The sequence below is a fragment of the Rhamphochromis longiceps genome, linkage group LG17, assembly GCF_057381845.1.
Source record: "Rhamphochromis longiceps isolate RC_006_pf linkage group LG17, R_longiceps_female_GT1.1, whole genome shotgun sequence".
In the NCBI taxonomy this organism is placed as follows: Eukaryota; Metazoa; Chordata; class Actinopteri; order Cichliformes; family Cichlidae; genus Rhamphochromis; species Rhamphochromis longiceps.
This window is the reverse complement of record NC_140573.1, coordinates 36,479,585-36,501,739: the sequence shown is the minus strand read 5'-3', so window position 1 is coordinate 36,501,739 and position 22,155 is coordinate 36,479,585. Positions and strand designations below refer to the sequence as shown.

General features: G+C 40.9%; 1 protein-coding gene across 7 annotated transcripts in view; it reads right to left on the bottom strand.

Moving 5' to 3' along the window:
* cald1a (caldesmon 1a) overlaps positions 1-22,155 on the bottom strand; it is a 68,216-nt gene that overhangs the window by 25,623 nt on the left and 20,438 nt on the right. For 6 of the 7 annotated variants that reach the window (XR_014908080.1, XM_085385910.1, XM_085385914.1 and 3 more), the window contains one exon: positions 6,912-6,997. Coding sequence is in view for 6 of the 7 variants with exons in the window: in XM_085385914.1 (XP_085242040.1) it covers positions 6,912-6,997 (86 nt within the window). In the remaining variant the exon portion in view is untranslated. Of the gene's footprint in view, positions 1-6,911; positions 6,998-7,751; positions 7,907-22,155 lie in introns of those variants that run through there. The other variant, XM_085385911.1, reaches the window with a different exon arrangement.

Below are 22,155 nucleotides of genomic sequence, written 5' to 3'. Positions count from 1 at the left end.
ATTAAACAAGATGTGCTCAAAGGCTTGTAAAATACAGGATGCTAGCAGGTGATAAAGATGATGTAGCTATCGTGATGTCACTTGGTATGAACTAAATTTTCAAAATAGATTTCTCTTTCTTTAACATGACCCGAAATAATACACTCGACAGGAGTGTGTGTGTGGAGTGTGAAACAAAGCCGTTCTGCCATAGACTTCTATAGGCCTGGAAGTCCTTTTGCAACCAGAGCTATCACTACCTGTTGGCTTTCAGATAATTAAGTTTCCGTTAACTTTTACTTATATAGCACCAAATCACAACAACAGTCATTTCTAGTCACTTTATATTATAATATAAAGACCCTAAAATAATACAGAGAAAACCTCAACAATCAAACGACCCCTTATGAGCATCACTTTGGCTCATAAGAAGAAGAAACCTCAGGCAGAACCAGGGTCAGGGAGGGGCAGCCATCTGCTGTGACCGGTTGGGGCGAGATCACAAATGAAGCTGCTGCATTGCAATTGGTTAATCTGTGCCATTGTTTTAACTGTGGAGAACTTTAGACAGCAGAATAAAAGTTTACTCCTCAAAAGCAAGCTCAAATATCTGTACAAATTATTTCTTGCATTAAATTCATTCAGCACTGCTACATGGGTCGTAACTCCTGCTGCACTTAAGCACACAGCAGATGATGCATGGTCATTGCAGGTCATGTCTAAAACATGGGCAAACATCTGTTTTTTGCATTATACCTCACACAATCATTCAGAGACATGCTGCGAGTTATAAAATTATTTATTTAACGCAAAGGTTTAAGTACAGGGTGCGGCTGCATGCTATCATAAACAAGACTCCACTGTCCAAAAATCTAACTGGCTTGCAAGCTACTGTATATTTATGTTCTTAAATTTGATTGAAAGCAACAAGTTCAGGCCTTTCTCTCGGGTCTGTCCAAAGTCAGTCTGGGGAATGCAGGAAACTCAAGTGAAGTACAATAGACAGTTTTAAGGAAAAGAGACTACACCCAAAAGTAAAATTATATATCATATATCAAACAATGCAATACTACCCAACACTGAAACTATTCCTTTTTTTTAAGGTATCAAATTGTGCAGTGCAGTGTTTCTGGCCACCTGACATCTATGAACTCAGCTCCATGCTTGATCTGTGTTGCCCCGACTGACCTTTACACTTCCACTGCTCACCACATGCCCAGCTACCTAACATCGCAGCGCAGCCTTTGAGGCCGGCCAGCGAAGCATGCCGTTGCATGTTAATTGCAACACGTGTGGTGAGGCGAGCTAAAGCCGCCAGGGTTTATGTGAGGTTTTACAGCTTGTGAACAACACCCCCCCCTCCCCCACCCACTATGCTGTTCCCCCAACCCCCTCTCCCTCTCATATGAGGCATGTTAGGGTTAGTCATAACAGAACAGATGAATCTGCTAACGCCCAAGTTAGACCTGTGGGACGGTGACATCAGTGACGTCAGGCAATGCTTTACACATGTGCATGTGTGTCTGCTTAGTTTAAACTATTCAGCATCTCCGAGTGTAGAAAATCAGCTTTATCCAGAGGAGGGTCTATCCTGAATTCCAGCCCTGCGGGCCAGTGATATACATTGTACACTGAGAGCGCTAGCACAATATTTACATTTTAGCAAACAAAAAAAATACAAGAAAGAGTTTTTTTTTCTTTTCCATTCATTATTAAGGTCAATTGAGCTCCACTGCAAAAAAAAGTACATTAACCCTTATTTAAAATATCAGAGCAGAGTGATGTTTTTGTGAGACCTAAAAAAAAAAGTAGTGAAACAACAACTGCTGTAATTCCCGAAGGACTGAACCGTCCCAGAAACAGCACCGAATGTCATGAGAAAACGAAAACAGCTAAAAATGGAACAAAGGAGTCCTTGGTGGCGGTGACGACGACAATCTCAGGGTTAAAGATTCCTCAGTAGGAAAAAAAAAGGAAGAAAGAAAGACAGAAAAAACTCCTGAAAGCTGAATTAGCATTCCTGTCAATCACAGCCTTGGCTGGAGACACATACACAACCAAAGCCCTGATTTAATATCCCTTTCCATAGCGAGGCCCTCAAAGTCTATCAGCATACTGACAGAAATATGGTGAGAGGTGGAATGGTGGATAATGGAAGAAAGAAAAAATAGGAGAAGAAGAGAACAGGCAAGTGAAATGGGATAGAGTGAGGATAAAGTGGAGAGGTGGGAAATGAAAAACGGGAAAGGAAGGGGTGTGCACAATAATGGAAAAAGGAGTAATCTGCAGATTTTATCATAGTCGACAACTTTTCCTGTACGAAATGATGTGAAGCCACAGCAATAAATTGCAGGTTACCAGGACACATAGGCGTCTCCACCAGACGCCTATTTCTTGAGTGGCCGAGTACAGCATGTAAATAAAGGAAACCTGCCCATTATTGGTGCTTTACTACGAATGCCGTGGACTTCACCGTGGCAGCTACAGTGAAGCATATGAATAACGTGTGTTTCACACCCTGAGTAGTGTGTTTTCGCTGATTTAAACCGCCTGCATGGAAAGCACACTAAACATCGCCATCAGTGAACCTATTAGGGAGAAGTATGTCCAAATATTTTCTTTACAGCAAAATATCTCAGAAATGTCAGTGAAAACAATTTGGGAAAAGCTCATGAGAAAAGACTTCTTCACCCCTCCTTGGCAAGAGGAGGGACAGAGGGAAGGAAGGGAGAAAAGTGAAGAGGAAGCTCGAAAACAGCGGAGGGAGGGAAAAAGGCTGCTGTGAGCAGATGGGGGAGAGGGGAGTTAAGGAAGGGATGGTTAGGGCGAGGGAGAGAGGGTGGGGGCTTGGCTTGAGCTGTCAGAAATGCTGACCCATTCCCACGCTGGTCTCTCTGGACTGTTTCCCTTCCTACTGCCGGCCCACAGAACCACAACATCCCCCGTCTGTCCCTCCCCCCACCCTGCGCTCTGCTGGGCCAGCTCCAAGAATTCATATTGCTAGCTGTGGTACAGTCCTTCTAGACTGCATTTATTCTTCTACTCGAAGATGAATGAGGTAATATGGCATGCATCTGAAAATAACTAAGAGAGGAAGGGTAGCCTTAACTCCCTTCAATGCTGATGTGGCAAAGCAGCTTAGAAGCTGGCAAAGATTTACGATGCAGGACCGGGTCACGTTGCGAATGGTCCGTTCAACCAGGGCGGGGGACCGTTTGGCATGGCTCATTCACGGAGGATGGGTGTTATTTCCTCAACCCTTCCTAGTCTCTGAGGCAGAGGGCCAGCGCAGATGTAAGAATGAGGAGGAAAGGGAGGACGGTGAAAAGACGTGAAAGAAGCGACGGAGAAACGGACCGTGAGCGAGCGAGAAGGAAGTGGAGAATGAGGGGTTGACAATTTAAGTGGAGGAGCGGGATCAAAAGGAAGAAGAAGCGGGGAGAAGATGAGAGGAAAGGCAGAGGTGACAGTTTAAGAGAGGAGGAGAGGGAAACAATCAGGAGAATAATCAGAAAATGAAAGTGGGTTTTTGGAGGGGTGGGAGAAGAAGAAAGACAGTGAGACCCAGAGGAGGAGGAGCGGGAGGAGGATGGGATGCATAAAGAATGAAGGGAGGAGACAGAGGAGGGTGATCGGGAGGTGGGGAATGGCAAAAATCAAAAATAAACACTTCCCAAAAAAGGAAATAAAAGAAGAAATGCTAAGTAAAGGCCTCAGAGAATAAACATTACCTCATAGTTTAAAATTGAAGGAATAGTGAGACTACCTTGCTCTCAGCACACAAGTCATAGTATTTCTTTGAAACAGTGATCACTCAGAGTAGCCTTCACACAGACAGTCACCTATGTTAGATTAAACTGCTGCGTATGATCAAATGCTTTCTAATAGCCAAATCCAGGAGGATTAACTGCTCAAGTACACGAGTTTCATTTGGGAAGGGAGTGGCAGCAACATTTCTGTAGGCTCCATGAGAAAAAAACATTTTTAACCAAGGCAGATACCCTCTGGTCAGTGAATTGACTGGGAAAATTCCACATCTATGTGCGTTCATTGGCTAAGAAGCGGGGGAAAAAAGGCAGAGACATTCCTTGTCTGATTGCTATAGCGCCGACGAACGGCGTGGATTGCAGGGAATTATAGAGCGCGAGAGAGTGTGAGAAACCTTTGAGCAGAAAAACGGGGTGTATGTGTGTGGCTTTGCTTAATAAAACTGAAATCAAAAGCACGATGTGAGCCACAGCGTCAATGACCCTTTTCTTAGAGCTATAACTGACGTTGATGCAAGGCAGAACAAGGGAAGGCTTGGCTGTCATCCCGACAAACACGCACACTTGTATACTTGGTTGTATTTTTAAAAAGTGAATGGAGCTTGTCAAGCCTTCATCGCCCGATGCTGATACGAAACACACCAACACTCGCTGCGTGGAAGCGTCCTAACATTCGTGCACATGCGCTCTCAAGTACAGTGACATGCACAGAGCTGGCGTGAGGAAGCCCACAATCGCAGCATCCCAGCATGTAGGAAACAGCTCATGGAGACCTGGCCAGTAAACACTTATAATAGCCAGGAATTTGGCATTGCTTCAGCCGTTATTATATTGCCCCAAAGTCTCCTTTTTCTCACAGCACACTCAATGATGGTTGAATGGAAGCAAGCCAACGAGACAACATGTGGTTTTGACTAGTCCGACCAAGAGGGGGCATGTAAATATTGATTGTTTCAATATATTGGCAGAAATGGAAACAATTTAGAGATGTAATCTTTTATCAATAACAGGAGCGGCGCGTCGCCTGCCAGCTGAAATTATTGCTGCTCGGGCCAAATAAACAGTCACGGAGAAACTCCCGCCGAGCTGAAAATGTAAATGTTGAGGGCGCTTACGACTCTGGCCCTTTTTCACTCTCGCTCCATTGCTCTTCCAGTCGGCCCACAACTCTTCTCGGTCGCCTTTTTTTTTTTTTTAGTCTACACTTTCTGCCAAATTCCATCTTCTCCATGTAACATAAACATTCCAAAAATGCATAAATAATTCCAGCAGTGGGGGGTTTTAGGCTGTGAAAGCTAACAGAGGCATTGACCTTCACTCCAATCAGCTATTTAGGGTACAGCTGGGGAAATAAGGAATATACGTCTTAAAAGGCAAAAGATAAAGGTTTTAGCTTTCTGAGGCGTCTGATGATTCCTACTTCTTGCTACTAGGCAAGGCAAGGCAAGTTTATTTGTATAGCACAAATCAACAACAAGGTGATTCAAAGTGCTTTACAGAGACATTAGAAACAACAACTAGCATGAAAACATTCCAAAAACATGTTATAAAAATACAATGACATGCGTGACTACGTATAACATGATAGATACCACCATATTTATAAATTCTCTGGTTCAGAGCGTGTAGCATTTTGGCTAGCTTGTCTTATTTTATCTGTAAGTAAGCTGGTGTGTTCAGCAAAAGAGCTCACATAAACCTGTTGTACTAACCAAATGACAGACAGATAATGTTGTCGAAGGTTACAAATGCTATGTAGCTTTTAGCAGCTAAAAAAATATATGTTTCCTTAATGTCTAGCTAGAGATAAAAACACATTAATTTTAGCAGAATGCCAGAAAATCCTGCTAATGCTAATCCATTAAGCATTAGCAGGAGTCAGTTTCACAAAGTCAGTTGTCAACTGTTAGGCCATATCAGATAAACTAAAGTAAGAATACTGTATGCTAATGCGCACAGCTTGCTTTGCTGCCCCCAAGTGACAGAAAAACAATACAAAGCCATTTTTAATTTACAGGTAATTTATTTCTTTTTTTTAGCACCACAAGTAAATATTAAACATTCCTGTACTGCAGTTTGTTGCATCTATTCTCATACTTGCCAACATTTATGAAGCAGAAATGTAGTCAGGCTTTGTTCACCATCTTTCTTCGTTCTAAGCTTTCTATTCAGGTAGGTTTAGTTAAATGACTGAGCAAAAATAGTCCCGTAAGTTCTCATTCTGAAAATAACTTGGAAATACACTTAACGTATCCAGGCATGCATTTACTAGATGAATGACACACTTCCTAGAACTGGATGAATGACTTGACCCTGAATTTTTATTACCAAGTATACCCACTATCACGGACATTTTCCTTAAAACAAGAAAAGCTACTTTACCTTGAGCAAAGGGCCTTGTTCTTTACTACAGTTAATGCCCTTACACATTCTTTGTGTCATATAGATGACTTATCAGAGAGAACCATCTATGTATTCAGCAGTGGTCAGGACTATGTCAGCTTGTTTTCCATGAGTGATGGAGCAAGTAGCTGTAATAAAATGCTTCTAAGAGGCAAGTGACCTTGGCCAGTATCTGCATCCACATCGACCTCATCTCTAATTGCGAGGGCTGCAGCACAGATGAAGAGACTTTTGTGAAAATACCTCCTTGGCAGACTATGTATCAAATCCTCACAATAAAAACCCCTTTTTACTCTTTTTGATTACTGCACTTGGCCGGTTACCACTCAATCAATTTGCTGAAATGAACTTTAGTTTAATCCGTTTTTTTTTCCCCAGTGAATCAAAGGCGGTTCAGAAGACTATGGTATCTGGGAGAGAAAATTGGAAAGAGAGAGGGAGGGCACGATTGAACATTAAAGGTCATCACGTCTCCTATCAGATTTCTTATCAGCTCTTTTTTTCTCCTTCCAGCCTGGTTTAAGGAAGTCGACATTTGCTGATTGATGTTTTGTAAAAGACCTAGCTCCTGAATCCTTGCTCTTTCTGCTTGGTGTGCGCATCAAAGTAAGTGCGTTGTGCACTGAAACTACCAGAGCCTTGAAATAGTAGAGGCTATTCAAACAATCTAAGCAGCTGGTCTGTATGTGTTCTTTAGGCCACTGCAGAGGATAGATTTCTTAAACACCTTTTGAGAAATCTGCAAACACCAACATGTCTCACCTCTCTGCCTCCAGGCGCATCTCTTCCCGCTTCTGTCTCCTCAACTCCCTGCGCCGCTCAAAGTCCATTTCCTCCATGGCTGTGCCCTACGCGGAGACATCATAAAAAATAGACATTAATTCACTCAGTCAGCAGCCAGAATTTTTTTTTTAAAGCTATAGTCAACCTCTATATGAATATTTTTACATACTCTAATTACGCCTGTAAATTTATTGTTATATTTGTCATATGTGTCATTCCCACCATGGAATTGATAGATAAGGCAATGCGTGTGACTCTGTGATTACTTCTAACTTTTGTTACTGCTGCTGTTACTATATCAGCCGCAGGTGGTGCCAAATCAACCAAGGCGAAAATTTATAAGAATTAGAACTTTAAACACAATCTCTTTCTGCAAGCAATGACAACAACAAGTGTGAGGCCTTGTCCTTCTGTTTAGTGACACAAATTTGATGGAATCAAAGTTAACAAACTGCAGAACCAGAGAGAAAATGATAGAGAAAGCTGTATAAAGGAGGAAAGGAGAAGCCAAGGCAGGATGTTAACTCCATCCCTTACGAGAAACCCTCACTAAAAATACTCTGGAAGGGTACGTGACAGGCTGTGCTTGTGAGGCCTGAGACCACCCAGGAGCTGCTGAGCTTCCCATCACACATCTCTGTACTAAATCAACAAAAACATCCACTATACACCGGGAGGCATAGCAAACAAATGCTAACCGAGCATTTGATTGAAAAAGGTGAGAATAAAGTGATATCTAAAGACCAAGAATGTGGGGAAAGAGACACCGCTTTAAAATACTTTTGGAAAGCCAAAAAGAAAGAATCATGCATGTCATACCTTAGTTTAGACTTCAAACAATGTATTTTCCCTTCACACCATACCAGCTCCTCACGATGCCTTCTCCAAGCAAAGACACAGAGGCACAAACTTTCAGTGATAGTCTCCCACAGTCCGGCTTCAGCTGACAGAAAAGGCGAATGTTTCTTCTTCTTTCCCCTCCCTGCTAGTCGTCCCTCCCTCCATCCCTCAGTGACCCCCACCCCTTCCTGAGCCCTCTCTCTATCTCTCCCTATCTCTACAGCTAACTTTTCCTGTGTTGTTTACCGCCATGTCAGAGCTTGGCTGAACTGTTTTCGATTTCCTGTGCCTTCTGTCTGCTTTTTCTTCTGTCCCCACAGCTTACTGCACATCAGGTACACGCGCACACAAGCGTGATAACCAGAGGTGTGGACTCGAGTCACATGACTTGGACTCGAGTCAGACTCGAGTCATTAATTTTATGACTTTAGACTTGACTTGAAATAATGTTCTAAGACTTGTGACTTGACTTGGACTTTTACACCAATGACTTGGGACTTGAATTGGACTTGAACCGGTTTACTTGAAAAGACTTGATATTTTACCCCAAATATAAAATTTAACATGCATATTATATAGAGATTGAAAATGTGACGTCATTCACGGGTAGAACCGCAAAGGATTCTGGGAACTCGTGGCAAGCGGTACTAGCGCACGCAGGCTTTCAATTGAAACCAGTCACACAGCGATAAAAAGAAACACAAAAATGTCAAGAAGCTGTTGTGTTATTAACTGCAATAGCCGGTCGCATGACAGCCACGGGAAGCCGACGGGTAAAGAGATCGGTTGTTATCGGATTACGTCGTTGAAGAGAAATTGTTCGAGCCATGTTTCCGAAGTAACAAAGATGCGACTGGATTGCAGCCATTCAAAGACCAATTATAACGTCCCAGAACACTCCAGCTCACAGGTTAGTCTGCTCCAAGCATTTCCACAAAGGTCAGTCTGCTGTTGTAGTTAATGCGTCATTTTTCTTAACATAATTGGTGATATAGGTTACAAGCAAGTCTGGCGCTGAACAGAAATTGTTGCGCTATGCTCCTTTGTTTATTGTGCATAAATAGTGAATTGTCCTGACAGAATATTGTGTTTCGCTTCTGTTATTATGGTACATTGACAAAAACATATACTTTTATTCACAGGGTAAAACAGTTGTTTTGTATCACTAATTGTCCAGTGCGATTACAGCATACAATATTATTGTCACTGCTACATTTCTGTGATGCTACCAGAAATTATTTCCACTGCTAATTAACTACCGTTGAGCTCAAAGGTCCTATTAATAAACGGTTAACGAATGTGTATTTATGACGACGATTTGTGAGACTGGTAAACTTATGATACGTACGATGGTCTTTACTTTCTACACGGTGCATTTCAAGGTCCTGTACCCATCCGTCGGTAAACTGTACCTGGGCTTGTTGCAGTGACCGGAAGTTACTAAACTTCATGAGTGTATGCACTCACTCCAAGAAGCGTATAATTATAAATATGCATATAAATATGCTACGATGAGATAGCTGACTTCATCTAACTAGCAAATGTTTTCCAGGCTACGTTGGTGATGCAGTTTTTTTTTAAATTATATATTTTTTTAAATATCATTTATTTATGTATGATATTTTTGTCATGCGATTTTAAAGCCGGTCCTACAAGCGCATCCAAGAATAACATGCAGCTTATCTCAGAACTGTCGGTGAAAATTATTCTTGGAGCTAGGTTTAATTGAGCTGCATTTTAAAGAGGTGCAATTTCACAATTTGTGTATATTTTCTAAGTTCACTATTTTGTCATGTGTTGAGAAAAACACAGATTTAAAAATTACATGGTCTAATATTTACATTTAGGATATAACTGCAACATGCTTTTTTTCGTTTTTTTTTTAAAGACTCGAAAGGACTTGAAATTCAAAATTTCAGACTTGTGACTTTACTTGGACTTTTACACCAGTGACTTGAGACTCGACTCTGACTTGCCTGACATTACTTGAGACTTGACTTGAGACTTGAGGATAAAGACTTGAGACTTACTTGAGACTTGCAAAACAATGACTTGGTCCCACCTCTGGTGATAACACTACAGCAACGAGCACATGCATGGGAAATGCACAGGAGCGACATTCTCAAAGAAACCACGAGGACAAGAGGTCCCGCTAATACTCAACCTCCCCACTGCATCTTCTCACCCAGTGTCCTCCCCCCTTTCTGAGCCCGTATAGTAAACACGGCCCTGCCTCTGCACTGTGAGAGCTTTTGCGACGAGAAGGAGATGTTCTAAACACCGCAAGAATTCACCGTCTATGTTTAGATGCACGCTTAGTGTCATTTGTGAAACCGTGGGGAGGCAAGCTGCATTTGGACGTGGGGCTATTCGTACAACTGTAATTAAGACGAAATGAGAGCAATAACTAAAAGCGACAAGGCCTCCAAACATCACCAGTGTAATCACATACTTCCTAGAAGTAGCGACGCCAAGGGAGACAAACTTATTAGTAACACAAGCACGGCTGCGAATGAATTTGGAGTTATAGATGCAAATAACAAATTACTTATTCATTCTTGGTGTTTGGATTAGACAAAAAAATGAGCTATGTATCCTTTTTAAAGACATGTTATTTACTCTTACGCAATGATCTGTAGGTAAATTAAAATTAAGACTTAGTTTTCCAAAAGATAAGCGGATTACGTACCCAAGATTTAATTGAATAACAAACTTGAGATAATAGTGTTTTAAACTGATTTATGATGTGCGGATGGGGCTGCTTTCTGAATGAAGCAGCAGCAACATGGGGGGCTGCGTTGTACACTGACAAAAAGGGCCCACAGCAAGACGTCAGAGAGGAACTGTTGTGTACTGAAAATCACTGAGAGGACCACCCACACTTTGCAAAAGCTAACAGAGGCAGAAGACAAAGACGGCATTCCATAAAATTGAGCAACCTGAAGTCACAAGTTTGCGACATTTTTAGACCTTTTGTATAAGTTCAGACTGCCTGAGCCGGTCCGCCGTAAGACGTCTTCAACCTTTGCTGCATCAGACCATTTATTCCATCGTTTATCTCCATCTTTCCACCTCCCTTCTGTTTGTCTTTTTCCTTCTCTCCTCCCCCTCTTTTTTCTTTCCCTGTCTGCCCCAACCTTCTACAATGGCTATAATGACACATTTACCAGTTAAATTACTACCTGTCGAGACTGCCAGACCCTGGCAGAGACCCAGTGTCTAAGTGCCAACCTCTTGAAAAACCTTGAAATCCAAGTTGATTTTATCCTGACAGCCACTAGTTTTACACCACGTTGTAATGCCTCTATCGACTCGTGGGGTCTCCAGGTAAAAGCCCCCAAACAATGGACTCCTATCGGCCAAATGAGGCAAAGAGTAGATCGAGCAAAAGTCTGGGAGCTGGCCTGAAGAATAACAGGCCAGCAGTGCAGCATCTATTTTTGGCTCTGCCAAAATGTTCCTAAGTCTGTTTTAGCATTCTGTGAGAAAAGAAGAGTGCAACTTTTTGGTCAGATTTGTAACTCTGATACTCGGAGCAACTGTCCCCTCATAACCTTTAGACAAGCACGTTAATCTCCACATTATGGTTATGGAGCTATGTGAGGAATGCTCCGATTCAGCCTCTGATTTTAGCAGAGGGGACTTGAAAGAGTCTCTAAATTACTCATTCACATGGCAGTTATACTCAGCTCAGCTCCTAACCTTAACCCTATTTTGGTTGCTGAATAAGGGGAATTAATGTGAAGATAAACAAGTAAAAACCAGCTTTGCAAGAGTTATGTGCTTGCCAGCTTCAAGATTTGCAAATGAGGGAACAAAGGTAGCTTGCTATTCCCAAGATTGTTTTTTTTAAAAAGATCATTAGTTAAAAAAATTATGATGTAATCTGTTTTATACACAAATTAAACAGTAGCTATTTTATAATAAAGACAAAGCTAATTCTGTAATTAAGCAAAAATAACTCTCAGATGGTGTATTTCTGTACTTACACTTCCCATTCACAGTGCCTAAAAGAGTAAATTCACACTGTTAAGTATAGCTACATGCAGCTCCAACATATAACTTATAACAGTCAAGTGGACCTCTGTGGAATTCCTATCCTAAATTTTTGTTAGAGTAAAGAAAGGAGATAATATAGCTATGTCATCCATGCTAATTGTGTCTGTGAAGGTTCTCAGTCATCCAGGTCATCGTAGTCAAAGGAGCTTGCAAAGAAAAGCGTCTGGACTTCTTTAAGTTGCTTGAAGCAACTTAAAGAAGTCCAGACGCTTTTCTTTGCAAGCTCCTTTGACCATGCTAATTGTGTTGCTACTGTTAGCTAGCTAACTAGCAATAGCAGAATCTGATCAGATTCTGATCTGATGTTTTGGTGACTTGGTACAAGTGTATTTAATTATCATTTGCACTAGAAGAATTTAGCTTCCTAACTTATAAAGTACACCACTTATAGTGTAAGTGGTGTACTACAAAAAAGTGTACTGATGATATATAGTGAGTTGTTAACATACGACCATGCTCGCTAATATACAAGTTTTGCACATGATCATTTTATTATAGCATACCTGTACAAGCAAATCCATAACTGATAAGCCAGACACACGACAGCAATGCAGTGCATTTAGGCACACACACATGGTCAAGATGACTTGCTGTAGTTCAAACTGAGCATCAGAATGTAGAAGAAAAGTTATTTAAGTAACTTTGAACACAACATGGTTGCTAAAAAATGGGCTAGCCTGATTTTATGAGAAACTACTGAAAGCAGAAGAGCATCTCTGAACACAACACGTGGAAACTGATTTGCCACAGTTTGCTGTATCAGCACAGGAAAAAGGAAACGGAGGTTTACCAAAGTTAAACAATAGAAGATTGGAAAAACCTTTCCTGATTTGATGAGTCTTGACTTCTATGACATTCGAAGACAGGGTCAGCATTTCCATCAAACCATGGATCAGTTATGCCTTATATCAATGGTTCAGGTCGCTGGTGGTATAACAGTGTGGGGGATATTTTCTTGGTACACTTGGGGCCCCTTAGTAACAACTGAGTGATGCGCGGATCGATACAGAAATATCGATTCCTCCGATACCAGTCATTTATGTTCTAGAATCGATACTCATATCAAAATATCGATATTTTAGTAATTTAGTGTAAATTTGTAGGTTATCATTAACAGGAACAGAGTGGAAAGAAACTATATCATTTGGATTGTCTACATTGGAAGGAACTACTTAGTCTTCCGCCTGCCATAGTCATGTGCAAAGTACGTCTGTATAAATGTGTCCAGCCCCTTGGTGTGCACACTCACAACAATGGCTGAGCGTAAATGGAGTCATGTGCAGACGTATTTTACTTCCACAAACGGTTGAGACGTAGTTTGCAATACTTGTGGCAAGAAAGTGAGGTGTTGTGGCAACACTACTAACCTCATCAAGCACTTCAGAGTAAATCATATCACAGAATATGACGAGCTTATGTTGAGGCGAACTGAAGAGGAGGAGTGGACAGGGACAGGTGCTGCTAGGGCGAGACAGACGCCTCTCATAGAGTCCTTTAGTGCTGCAGGCAGGCAACATGTTCAAATAGCGCACAACTTCAGTTTTCTTATTTCTATATGTTAACTGTGCATTATTAAACGATAAGAACAAGTAATCCGATGTCCTGTAATCATTATGACGCTATAATTTGAGATACAGTAACTGAAATACGTTTTTGTACAAAGTATCGGATCAGTATCGTCGATACCACCCTGAATTTTACTTGGTATCGGATCAGGAAAGGAAATCAGTGGTATCGCACATCACTAATTGCCACAGGCTACCAGAGTAGTATCGCTGACCATGTCCGCTCCTTTATGACCATCCTGTACCCTGAGTGTACCCATCCTCTGATGTTTGCTTTCAGCAGGGCATGTGACATGTCAGAAAGCTCAAATCATCTCAAACTGCTTTTTTGAACATGACAACGAGTTCACTGTTCTCAAATGGCATCTAGACCTCAATTCAATAAATCATCTGCAACAACTGCGTGATGCTATCATGTCAATAGGCATCTCTGAGGAATATTTCCACTTCCTTCGTAAATCTATGTCACAAAGAATTAAGGCAGTTCTGGGTGTCCAACCTGGCATTAGAAGTGAAAACTGCCACAAATGCTGTAGCTCTACAACACTGAAGAGGAGAGTTATGAGAAGAGTTACAACAGTCACAACTGTGCAGGTGTTCAGGTAAAGAGAAGTACTGCAGTAAACAGAAATGTAAAAGAAACACTGGCACAACCCCAAGGCTTTCTAGTCTCTGCGTCAGTGGAAGAAAATATTTTGTCCACCTGCCACAGTACTTGGTATGCAGCAGAGTTCATGAGCTACTTTCTTTCTTTCTTTTTAACCAGCCACATGATATTTGATCTTTCACAGAAGTTCTACTGTAGAAGGCCTGATGATACACAAGGTGCATTCAAATGTATACAATACAAAGTCATTTTCAAGTAGTTGACAAGATACTGTATATTACAAACGAAGGACTGTAGAAAGCATCACTTCCTAACTATGAGAAAAGTTTTATAAGAAGCAGGATTTCATGTATTTTGACATCAGCTGTCTCCCATCAATATTGACTTAGCTAGACTCAAATTTTAGGGCTTCTCAAGGATGTAAATACTTTGTCTCTATATTCTGACAAACCTTTATGACATCAGGAGCCTCTCTTATTAAATACTGTCATAGGTCTACCAGACTAGCTTGACGTATGTTATTCACCCCGCCTTTATAGTGGAAATAATTTCCCCCAGGGATCAATAAAGTATTCTGATTCTGAAATGACTGAAAGAGTCTCTGCTAATAGTCACTTTAGCTTGATGGTAGACAGTGGATCTCTTTTGCAAAGCTCTATGGATTAAGATTTTTCTTTTCGTTTTTTACCAAAACGCATAACAGATACGTTAGACTTAAAGGCTTGAGAAAGTATGCCAAAGACAGCCTTAGCTGACTTTAAGAGATGAGTACAGAGGACAGACATTGAACTGGTATAAGTTTCAGACTAATCTGTCTGAAAGTATTGGTAACTGTCTCTATAAAAAATGCTGCTCTTGGTATGTCGACAGTATTAATTCATTCTAACAGAGCTTGCTTTTTCATCAGAAAATTCTCAGGACATGATGGAAATCAGTCTGACAAGCAGGAAATGGACAGCTGGAGTGCCGAGGACACTGATTGACTGATTGGTGATACTAATGAGGGTGGGGCAGACAATTACAAAGGAGGGAAATCTAACAATAGGAGGAAGTAAAGCTGACAGGAATAGACAGGAACCAAAGACTATGACATAAAATCAGAAATAACTTGAAAAATAAACAACAAAAAGCACCAAACCATGACACAAAACTATTCTCAATTCCTATACGAAGGAAAAAAGAGACAGGTAAAAACATTATCATAGTCTTACTAATAACTTCAATAGGCAAGATTACAGTAGAGTCGAGTTAGTCAAGATACTGGATACTTTGTAATCAATAGCTAGCACAGCAACAGTTGCTTAGTGCTGCATATTCAGCCAAACACCAGTATTTTAGTGTCTGTAAGTATACACTGGTCCACTTGGGTTGGAATGATGCAAATTTAGTCATTAGAGTAAGTGGCCTTACCAGTACTACAATATAATGCACCAAGTATACAAACATCCATCAGAAGGACCTGTAGTGGACTTGAAAAACTCATAACAACTAGTTGTTTGTGGTTACAGTGGGGCAAAAAAGTATTTAGTCAGCCATCGATTGTGCAAGTTCCCCCACTTAAAACGATGACAGAGGTCAGTAATTTGCACCAGAGGTACACTTCAACTGTGAGAGACAGAATGTGAAAAAAAAAAATCCATGAATCCACATGGTAGGATTTGTAAAGAATTTATTCGTAAATTAGGGTGGAAAATAAGTATTTGGTCAATAACAAAAATACAACTCAATACTTTGTAACATAACCTTTGTTGGCAATAACAGAGGTCAAACGTTTACTATAGGTCTTTACCAGGTTTGCACACACAGTAGCTGGTATTTTGGCCCATTCCTCCATGCAGATCTTCTCGAGAGCAGTGATGTTTTGGGGCTGTCGCCGAGCAACATGGACTTTCAACTCCCGCCACAGATTTTCTATGGGGTTGAGGTCTGGAGACTGGCTAGGCCACTCCAGGACTTTCAAATGCTTCTTACAGAGCCACTCCTTTGTTGCCCGGGCGGTGTGTTTTGGATCATTGTCATGTTGGAAGACCCAGCCTCGTTTCATCTTCAAAGTTCTCACTGATGGAAGGAGGTTTTGGCTCAAAATCTCACGATACATGGCCCCATTCATTCTGTCCTTAACACGGATCAGTCGTCCTGTCCCCTTGGCAGAAAAACAGCCCCATAGCATGATGTTTCCACCCCCATGCTTCACAGTAGGTATGGTGTTCTTGGGATGCAACTCAGTATTCTTCTTCCTCCAAACACGACGAGTTGAGTTCATACCAAAAAGTTCTACTTTGGTTTCATCTGACCACATGACATTCTCCCAATCCTCTGCTGTATCATCCATGTGCTCTCTGGCAAACTTCAGACGGGCCTGGACATGCACTGGCTTCAGCAGCGGAACACGTCTGGCACTGCGGGATTTGATTCCCTGCCGTTGTAGTGTGTTACTGATGGTGACCTTTGTTACTTTGGTCCCAGCTCTCTGCAGGTCATTCACCAGGTCCCCCCGTGTGGTTCTGGGATCTTTGCTCACCGTTCTCATGATCATTTTGACCCCACGGGATGAGATCTTGCGTGGAGCCCCAGATCGAGGGAGATTATCAGTGGTCTTGTATGTCTTCCATTTTCTGATGATTGCTCCCACAGTTGGTTTTTTCACACCAAGCTGCTTGCCTATTGTAGATTCACTCTTCCCAGTCTGGTGCAGGTCTACAATACTTTTCCTGGTGTCCTTCGAAAGCTCTTTGGTCTTGGCCATGGCGGAGTTTGGAGTCTGACTGTTTGAGGCTGTGGACAGGTGTCTTTTATACAGATGATGAGTTCAAACAGGTGCCATTCATACAGGTAACGAGTGGGGGACAGAAAAGCTTCTTACAGAAGACGTTACAGGTCTGTGAGAGCCAGAGATTTTCCTTGTTTGAGGTGACCAAATACTTATTTTCCACCCTAATTTACGAATAAATTCTTTACAAATCCTACCATGTGAATTCATGGATTTTTTTTTCACATTCTGTCTCTCACAGTTGAAGTGTACCTCTGGTGCAAATTACTGACCTCTGTCATCATTTTAAGTGGGGGAACTTGCACAATCGGTGGCTGACTAAATACTTTTTTGCCCCACTGTATATAACTGTGTTTTTGTATGCCTCTGCAAAGGGCTATCAACCCAAGTTTGAACTTGTGTTTGCGCTGTCCTGACAACCAGAACAAACAAATTTTGTTTTGCTCATGGTTCTTTGTGGTATTTTCAGCTATGGGGGGAGATTACCATAGCACTTATCGAATGCCCTCATACTTGCTTGGCAAGAAGTTGAGATTGAGTTGCTTGAGTTGAGCTGCTATTTTGTAGGACTACTTATTTAACTTCAAAATATAGAAAGAAAATAGCACCAGTAATTCTAAAAAGTATCTTTAATGTATCTGTAAAATCCTAACTCTTCCTGTTTTTCATGGGCTTTGAGTTTTCAGGTTACAGTCTTATTTATTTATTTATTTATTTTTACAGTGAGCCAGTTGAGCATGTTAAAATGTAAATCTTCTGCTGGCTTATAGCTGGCAACATGGACAAATATGAAATATCAAAAAAATTAGTGCTGTTAGCGTTAATCTCGTTAATGCAGTTATGGCGTTAACGTCGTTTTAACGAGATTAACGCTGACAGCACTAATAAAAATATTAATTGTCTTGCAAATAAGGAAATTTCTTCCTTTTTGGAACATAAATTGTCAAAACGGGAAATTTGTTATCAGTGTAGAAACATCAATTTTTTTCAATGCTATTTTTATTAGAAGGAGCAAGAAAGGTGCTAATGCAATTCGGCTGGACACGTGGCTCCCATTTCACACGATTCATATCTTTTTGCCACTAAAGACATTATATTGCACTACAATACATTATTAAAATCAACAATCCAAAAGATGCACTTTTCAAATACATGGAGGCGGTAACTGACACAGTGGGAATCTAACCATTACTCCACTTGAAACTGTAGGTCACGTGCTGTCCTTTGACGGTATAGGAGCAATAAAAGTTGGAGGAGGAAAAAGGGGTAGAGACAGTTCAATCTAAACTAAGATATGATGATAGTGTGTTTTACTGAAGTGGGAAAGATCATTTTATGGTTATTTTATCGCACAGATAAAGCTTCTTCAATAAAGCAAGAAGGAGGAGGGAAATAAAAAAGGAGAACGAGATACTGTTTTCCTGTAGGTAGTGCACACTAACAGCTGTTTTGGCTGAGGCTCTGGGGACAGTTTGAGTTGGGTAAACCTAACGTTTTCTGCAGGGGTAAGGAGTCTCCTGAGAGCAGTCTGACAAGGCTGTTAAAATATGCTCAGCCTGTGTGTAAGGGTGTGTGCATTATGATAAACAGTACTTAAAAAGTAAAATTTACATTTGTGAATGGGCTTGTGTGGGGGGAAATGTCTGCAGATGTGTACAGATGAGGCTTTCTTAGTGCTGACTTCAACTAAAAACTGAATAAACTGTTTAACACTGCAAACATGAGAAACCAAAGCAAGTGCAGTTTGTGTTTATGGTACAATAAATGTGTGTACATGTGCGATATCCATCAACACCTACAGCGCAGTTGTAGAGTTTGGAAAGCTGGCCCGGTGGTTGTGGGTTTCTGCACTATGTGGCTCCTCTCACACGTCCAGGCCAAAGCAACATTAACACGTACAGTCCCAGGATGCAGAGCTGCTGTGGCTGAGCATTCATAAATTCGTGGACGCGTTTTGTCACAACAAGGTCAAGAATTTTTCAATGCTTACATGTTCGTCTCAGTTTTGTCTATAATCTAGTGTATTTTACCAGTTATTTTTTTTAAAGCCTGTAGAGTTTCGTTATGACTAAACTGTTAAAAATTCAATCTAGCTGGAAATTTCTCCTATTGCCGCTTTTTGGGTTTTTGTTTTTTTTTGCTAATACCAAAAAGCAAAAACTAACAAGCCATAATGAAAACTCCGGAACAAAGATGGCCCAGAACAATCAGGAAATTAAGATAAGGAAACATTTTTGAGTCGGAACTATAGATAAAAAAAATTCTGGATATTAGTTAGGGCTGTGCGATATGACGAAAATCTCATATCCGATATATTATATATTACATTATATTATATTGGGGATATATATTGATATATATCCCCAAAATTTTACATTTTCTTTAAATTCTGTGAATCTCGGGCAACTCGACTTGCGTGAAGTGTTTCCAGCTGGGCGTCCTGTACCTGGATTTGAGTGTTTTGACCGATGCATGAAACTATACATTTTTAGACATAAGTTGTAACGGCCGCCATTTTCTTTGTGAGTATTTATTACACGGCGTGCTGCAGGGAAAAGCCTGTTCTAACAGTTGAGTCTAATGTTTATTTTGAGCACCTGAGCTCTTTTTTGCTTCTTATCCGTAAACTCTCTCCATACTCTTTCACGTGACTCTTGCGTAGGTGGTAGAAGAGGTTTGTCGTGTTTGAGTCTGAGGCCGGTTTCCCGCATAATTTGCATAGTGCAGTTTTCTGATCCATGTCAGACTTTTAATATCCAAACCATGTACATGCTACGTTTCGAAATAAGGACCTCAATTTGTTTTGACTGGTCTTTCTGTTTTTCATCATTTCAGTTTATTTTGAAAGATCTCGAAAGGATCTTCAGCTTTATTGTGAAAGGTTTATGTGGAAAATAAACAAGCGAACAGCAGAGCCACACGCTGGGTTTACCATCATTGTTGCTAACGACAACATGTAAAAACAGTCGCTTGTCCATCCATAGTGTGGTTATTTTAAATGTAAGAGAAAGAGAGAACTTTAAGAATTTAATATAGCCACTACAGTGACCATCAAAACGATAAAAAAATATTGCTGTAAACTGTTTAATTTGCGACACCACGAAAACAACAAACGATATAAATCATTATATCGAACAGCCCTAATAACTGCAATGTCATAGCTTGTTAGCTTTTGTTAGCAGCCAATAAAGTTAACATGCTAAGTTCACATTAGCTTATCAGTGAGGAAAGCAAGACACTGTTAAAGAATAAAATTCAATGTGTCTGTGAAGGTTCTCAGTCATCCAGGTCATCTTGCAAAGAAAAGCGTCTGGACTTCACGTTCACCTCTCATCCGAGAAGCTTCTTCAGTTCTAAGGTCAAATGGTGGGGAATCCCAGATTTAAACCTAGTGGGAGTATCCCCCCACAGAGGGACAAAAGGACCCCCTGATGATCCTCGAATCGCCTGAGCCAAGGTGTGAAACTGGGTGTGGGTCCCAATCAGCCAGGGTTTCGGGTGAGCTCATTGTGAAACCTGGCCTAAAATTCAATGACAAAGTTAAATGTCTGAATTCATTCAATTTAATTAAAACACCAGGGAATACTCCTATTCCCCTGCAACTGGTGGCTACCAGACAGTCCCAGAACAGTCACAGGGCCCAAGTGGGCCTTATTCAGTTGACCCTACAGCATAACAAGTTAATAGTTAATATCAAGTGGTTAGTAATCACATGACTGGAAACCTCCAATATAAAAGAAATGCCAAATATATGGCACTATTGGCTCCTTAACCAAAACCTTAATTTATCTCTGTAATGTAGTTTCCAGTTAAGCCTTTTAACTTATCACATATCTCTAAAATACTCACATCAAAAGCATCAATAATTCGTATATGTTTAAAATCTCAAATATTAAACAGCTAGTGTGTGTTGACTCCTGCTTGGAACACAATTCAACAGTGCAGCCAACAAGTGCAGACCGTGTTCAGCTATAATATAAAGAGACAGACGGCTGGTTGGTCGGCTATGAATTAAGTTGAGTACTTGGTTCAGAGTATTCAAGCGTGTCATGCAGCCAAGCTTTTTTTCCTTATTTGTCTGTGTGCGCATCGACATGCCACAGTGTGAATATCAACCACAATAGGCTCTGCTGTCAAAGCTGAGGCCGTCAGCCGCGACTATATATTCAAGGGAACATATTAAGCGGCCAACTGCATCAGAGTGCAGCTCAATCTCAATACCATCTGCTTTCCGCTCACACTCTATCTCCTCCAAAATACATTTTTGAAAGTTTAGCTTCGGTTCGACTGAGGAAAAATTTCACTAAGCGTGAGCCGACGATATTCTAAGGCGAAACTGAGTATCTAAAGCCAGCGCAAAGTGAAATGCAATGTGATAATGTGACGACGTTTTTGAAGATTAGGGCATGAAATAAGAACAGGACCACGAATGCTTTGGATATACCGTCACTGTTGACTTAAGATCTACTGATCAGACAAAATCCTCCCTCAAATCGTGCTACAATCTCCTCTGTGCTGACTTTGGCTGTCAGATGGAAGACAAACCAGCAAGGAAATATTTCGCATCAGCGTAAGGAAGAGACCTGAAGTTTAAAGATGTTAAGTTTCCACTTGGTGAAAAAAAGGAGACTCTTGCATTCCCAGACAATGGTTCACATTCCATAACACTTCTCTGTGCACTGTGAATCATACACACTGAGACAGACCAACTGAAGGTATGTGTTCACACACTTGAAGAAAAGCTCAATGGAATACCTTAAATGCATTATAGGGTTAGCAGGTTAAAGTAAGCATTTATGATGTTAAAACGATCACTGTGAGTCATGTACATGTTACATAAAGTGCGACTCTAATGAAAGAAAATTATTTTTCAATGATAGCTTGGGATCATTACAAATTAGATCTTATTTCTGCAGCATGAGCATTGCTGCCAGTCATAATGTTATTAATATTATTTGCCTTTGGTAGGGTCTTGGAAGTGTCACCCAATGCAATCTAGTTCAGGGTGAGGGACCAGTTTGCATTGGAAACATCAAGAGACTATGTTAGCTTGTCCAGTTCAAGGTTAGCAGGGCTCCACCCTAGAGTCAGCCCTGAATGAGCTGGCCCTTCTGTGGACCCACAAACCAGGAAGCACTCATAAAGGCCTGCGACATATAATGTCATCAGAATCACAAAAATAGATTATTTTTATTCCAAATCCCTTTAAATCTAAAAAAGTCTTAAATGTAACATTAGACCTTTGCCTCATTTAGTTTGTGCAGATCTATAAATGCAAATAAGCCTCCGTTTCCCACCACTCGCCTACAGCCTGCCCCCACTCTTCCTCTCTATCTGTGATCTCACTCACAAGTCCTCCTGCTACATCAAGGAAAGGATGGT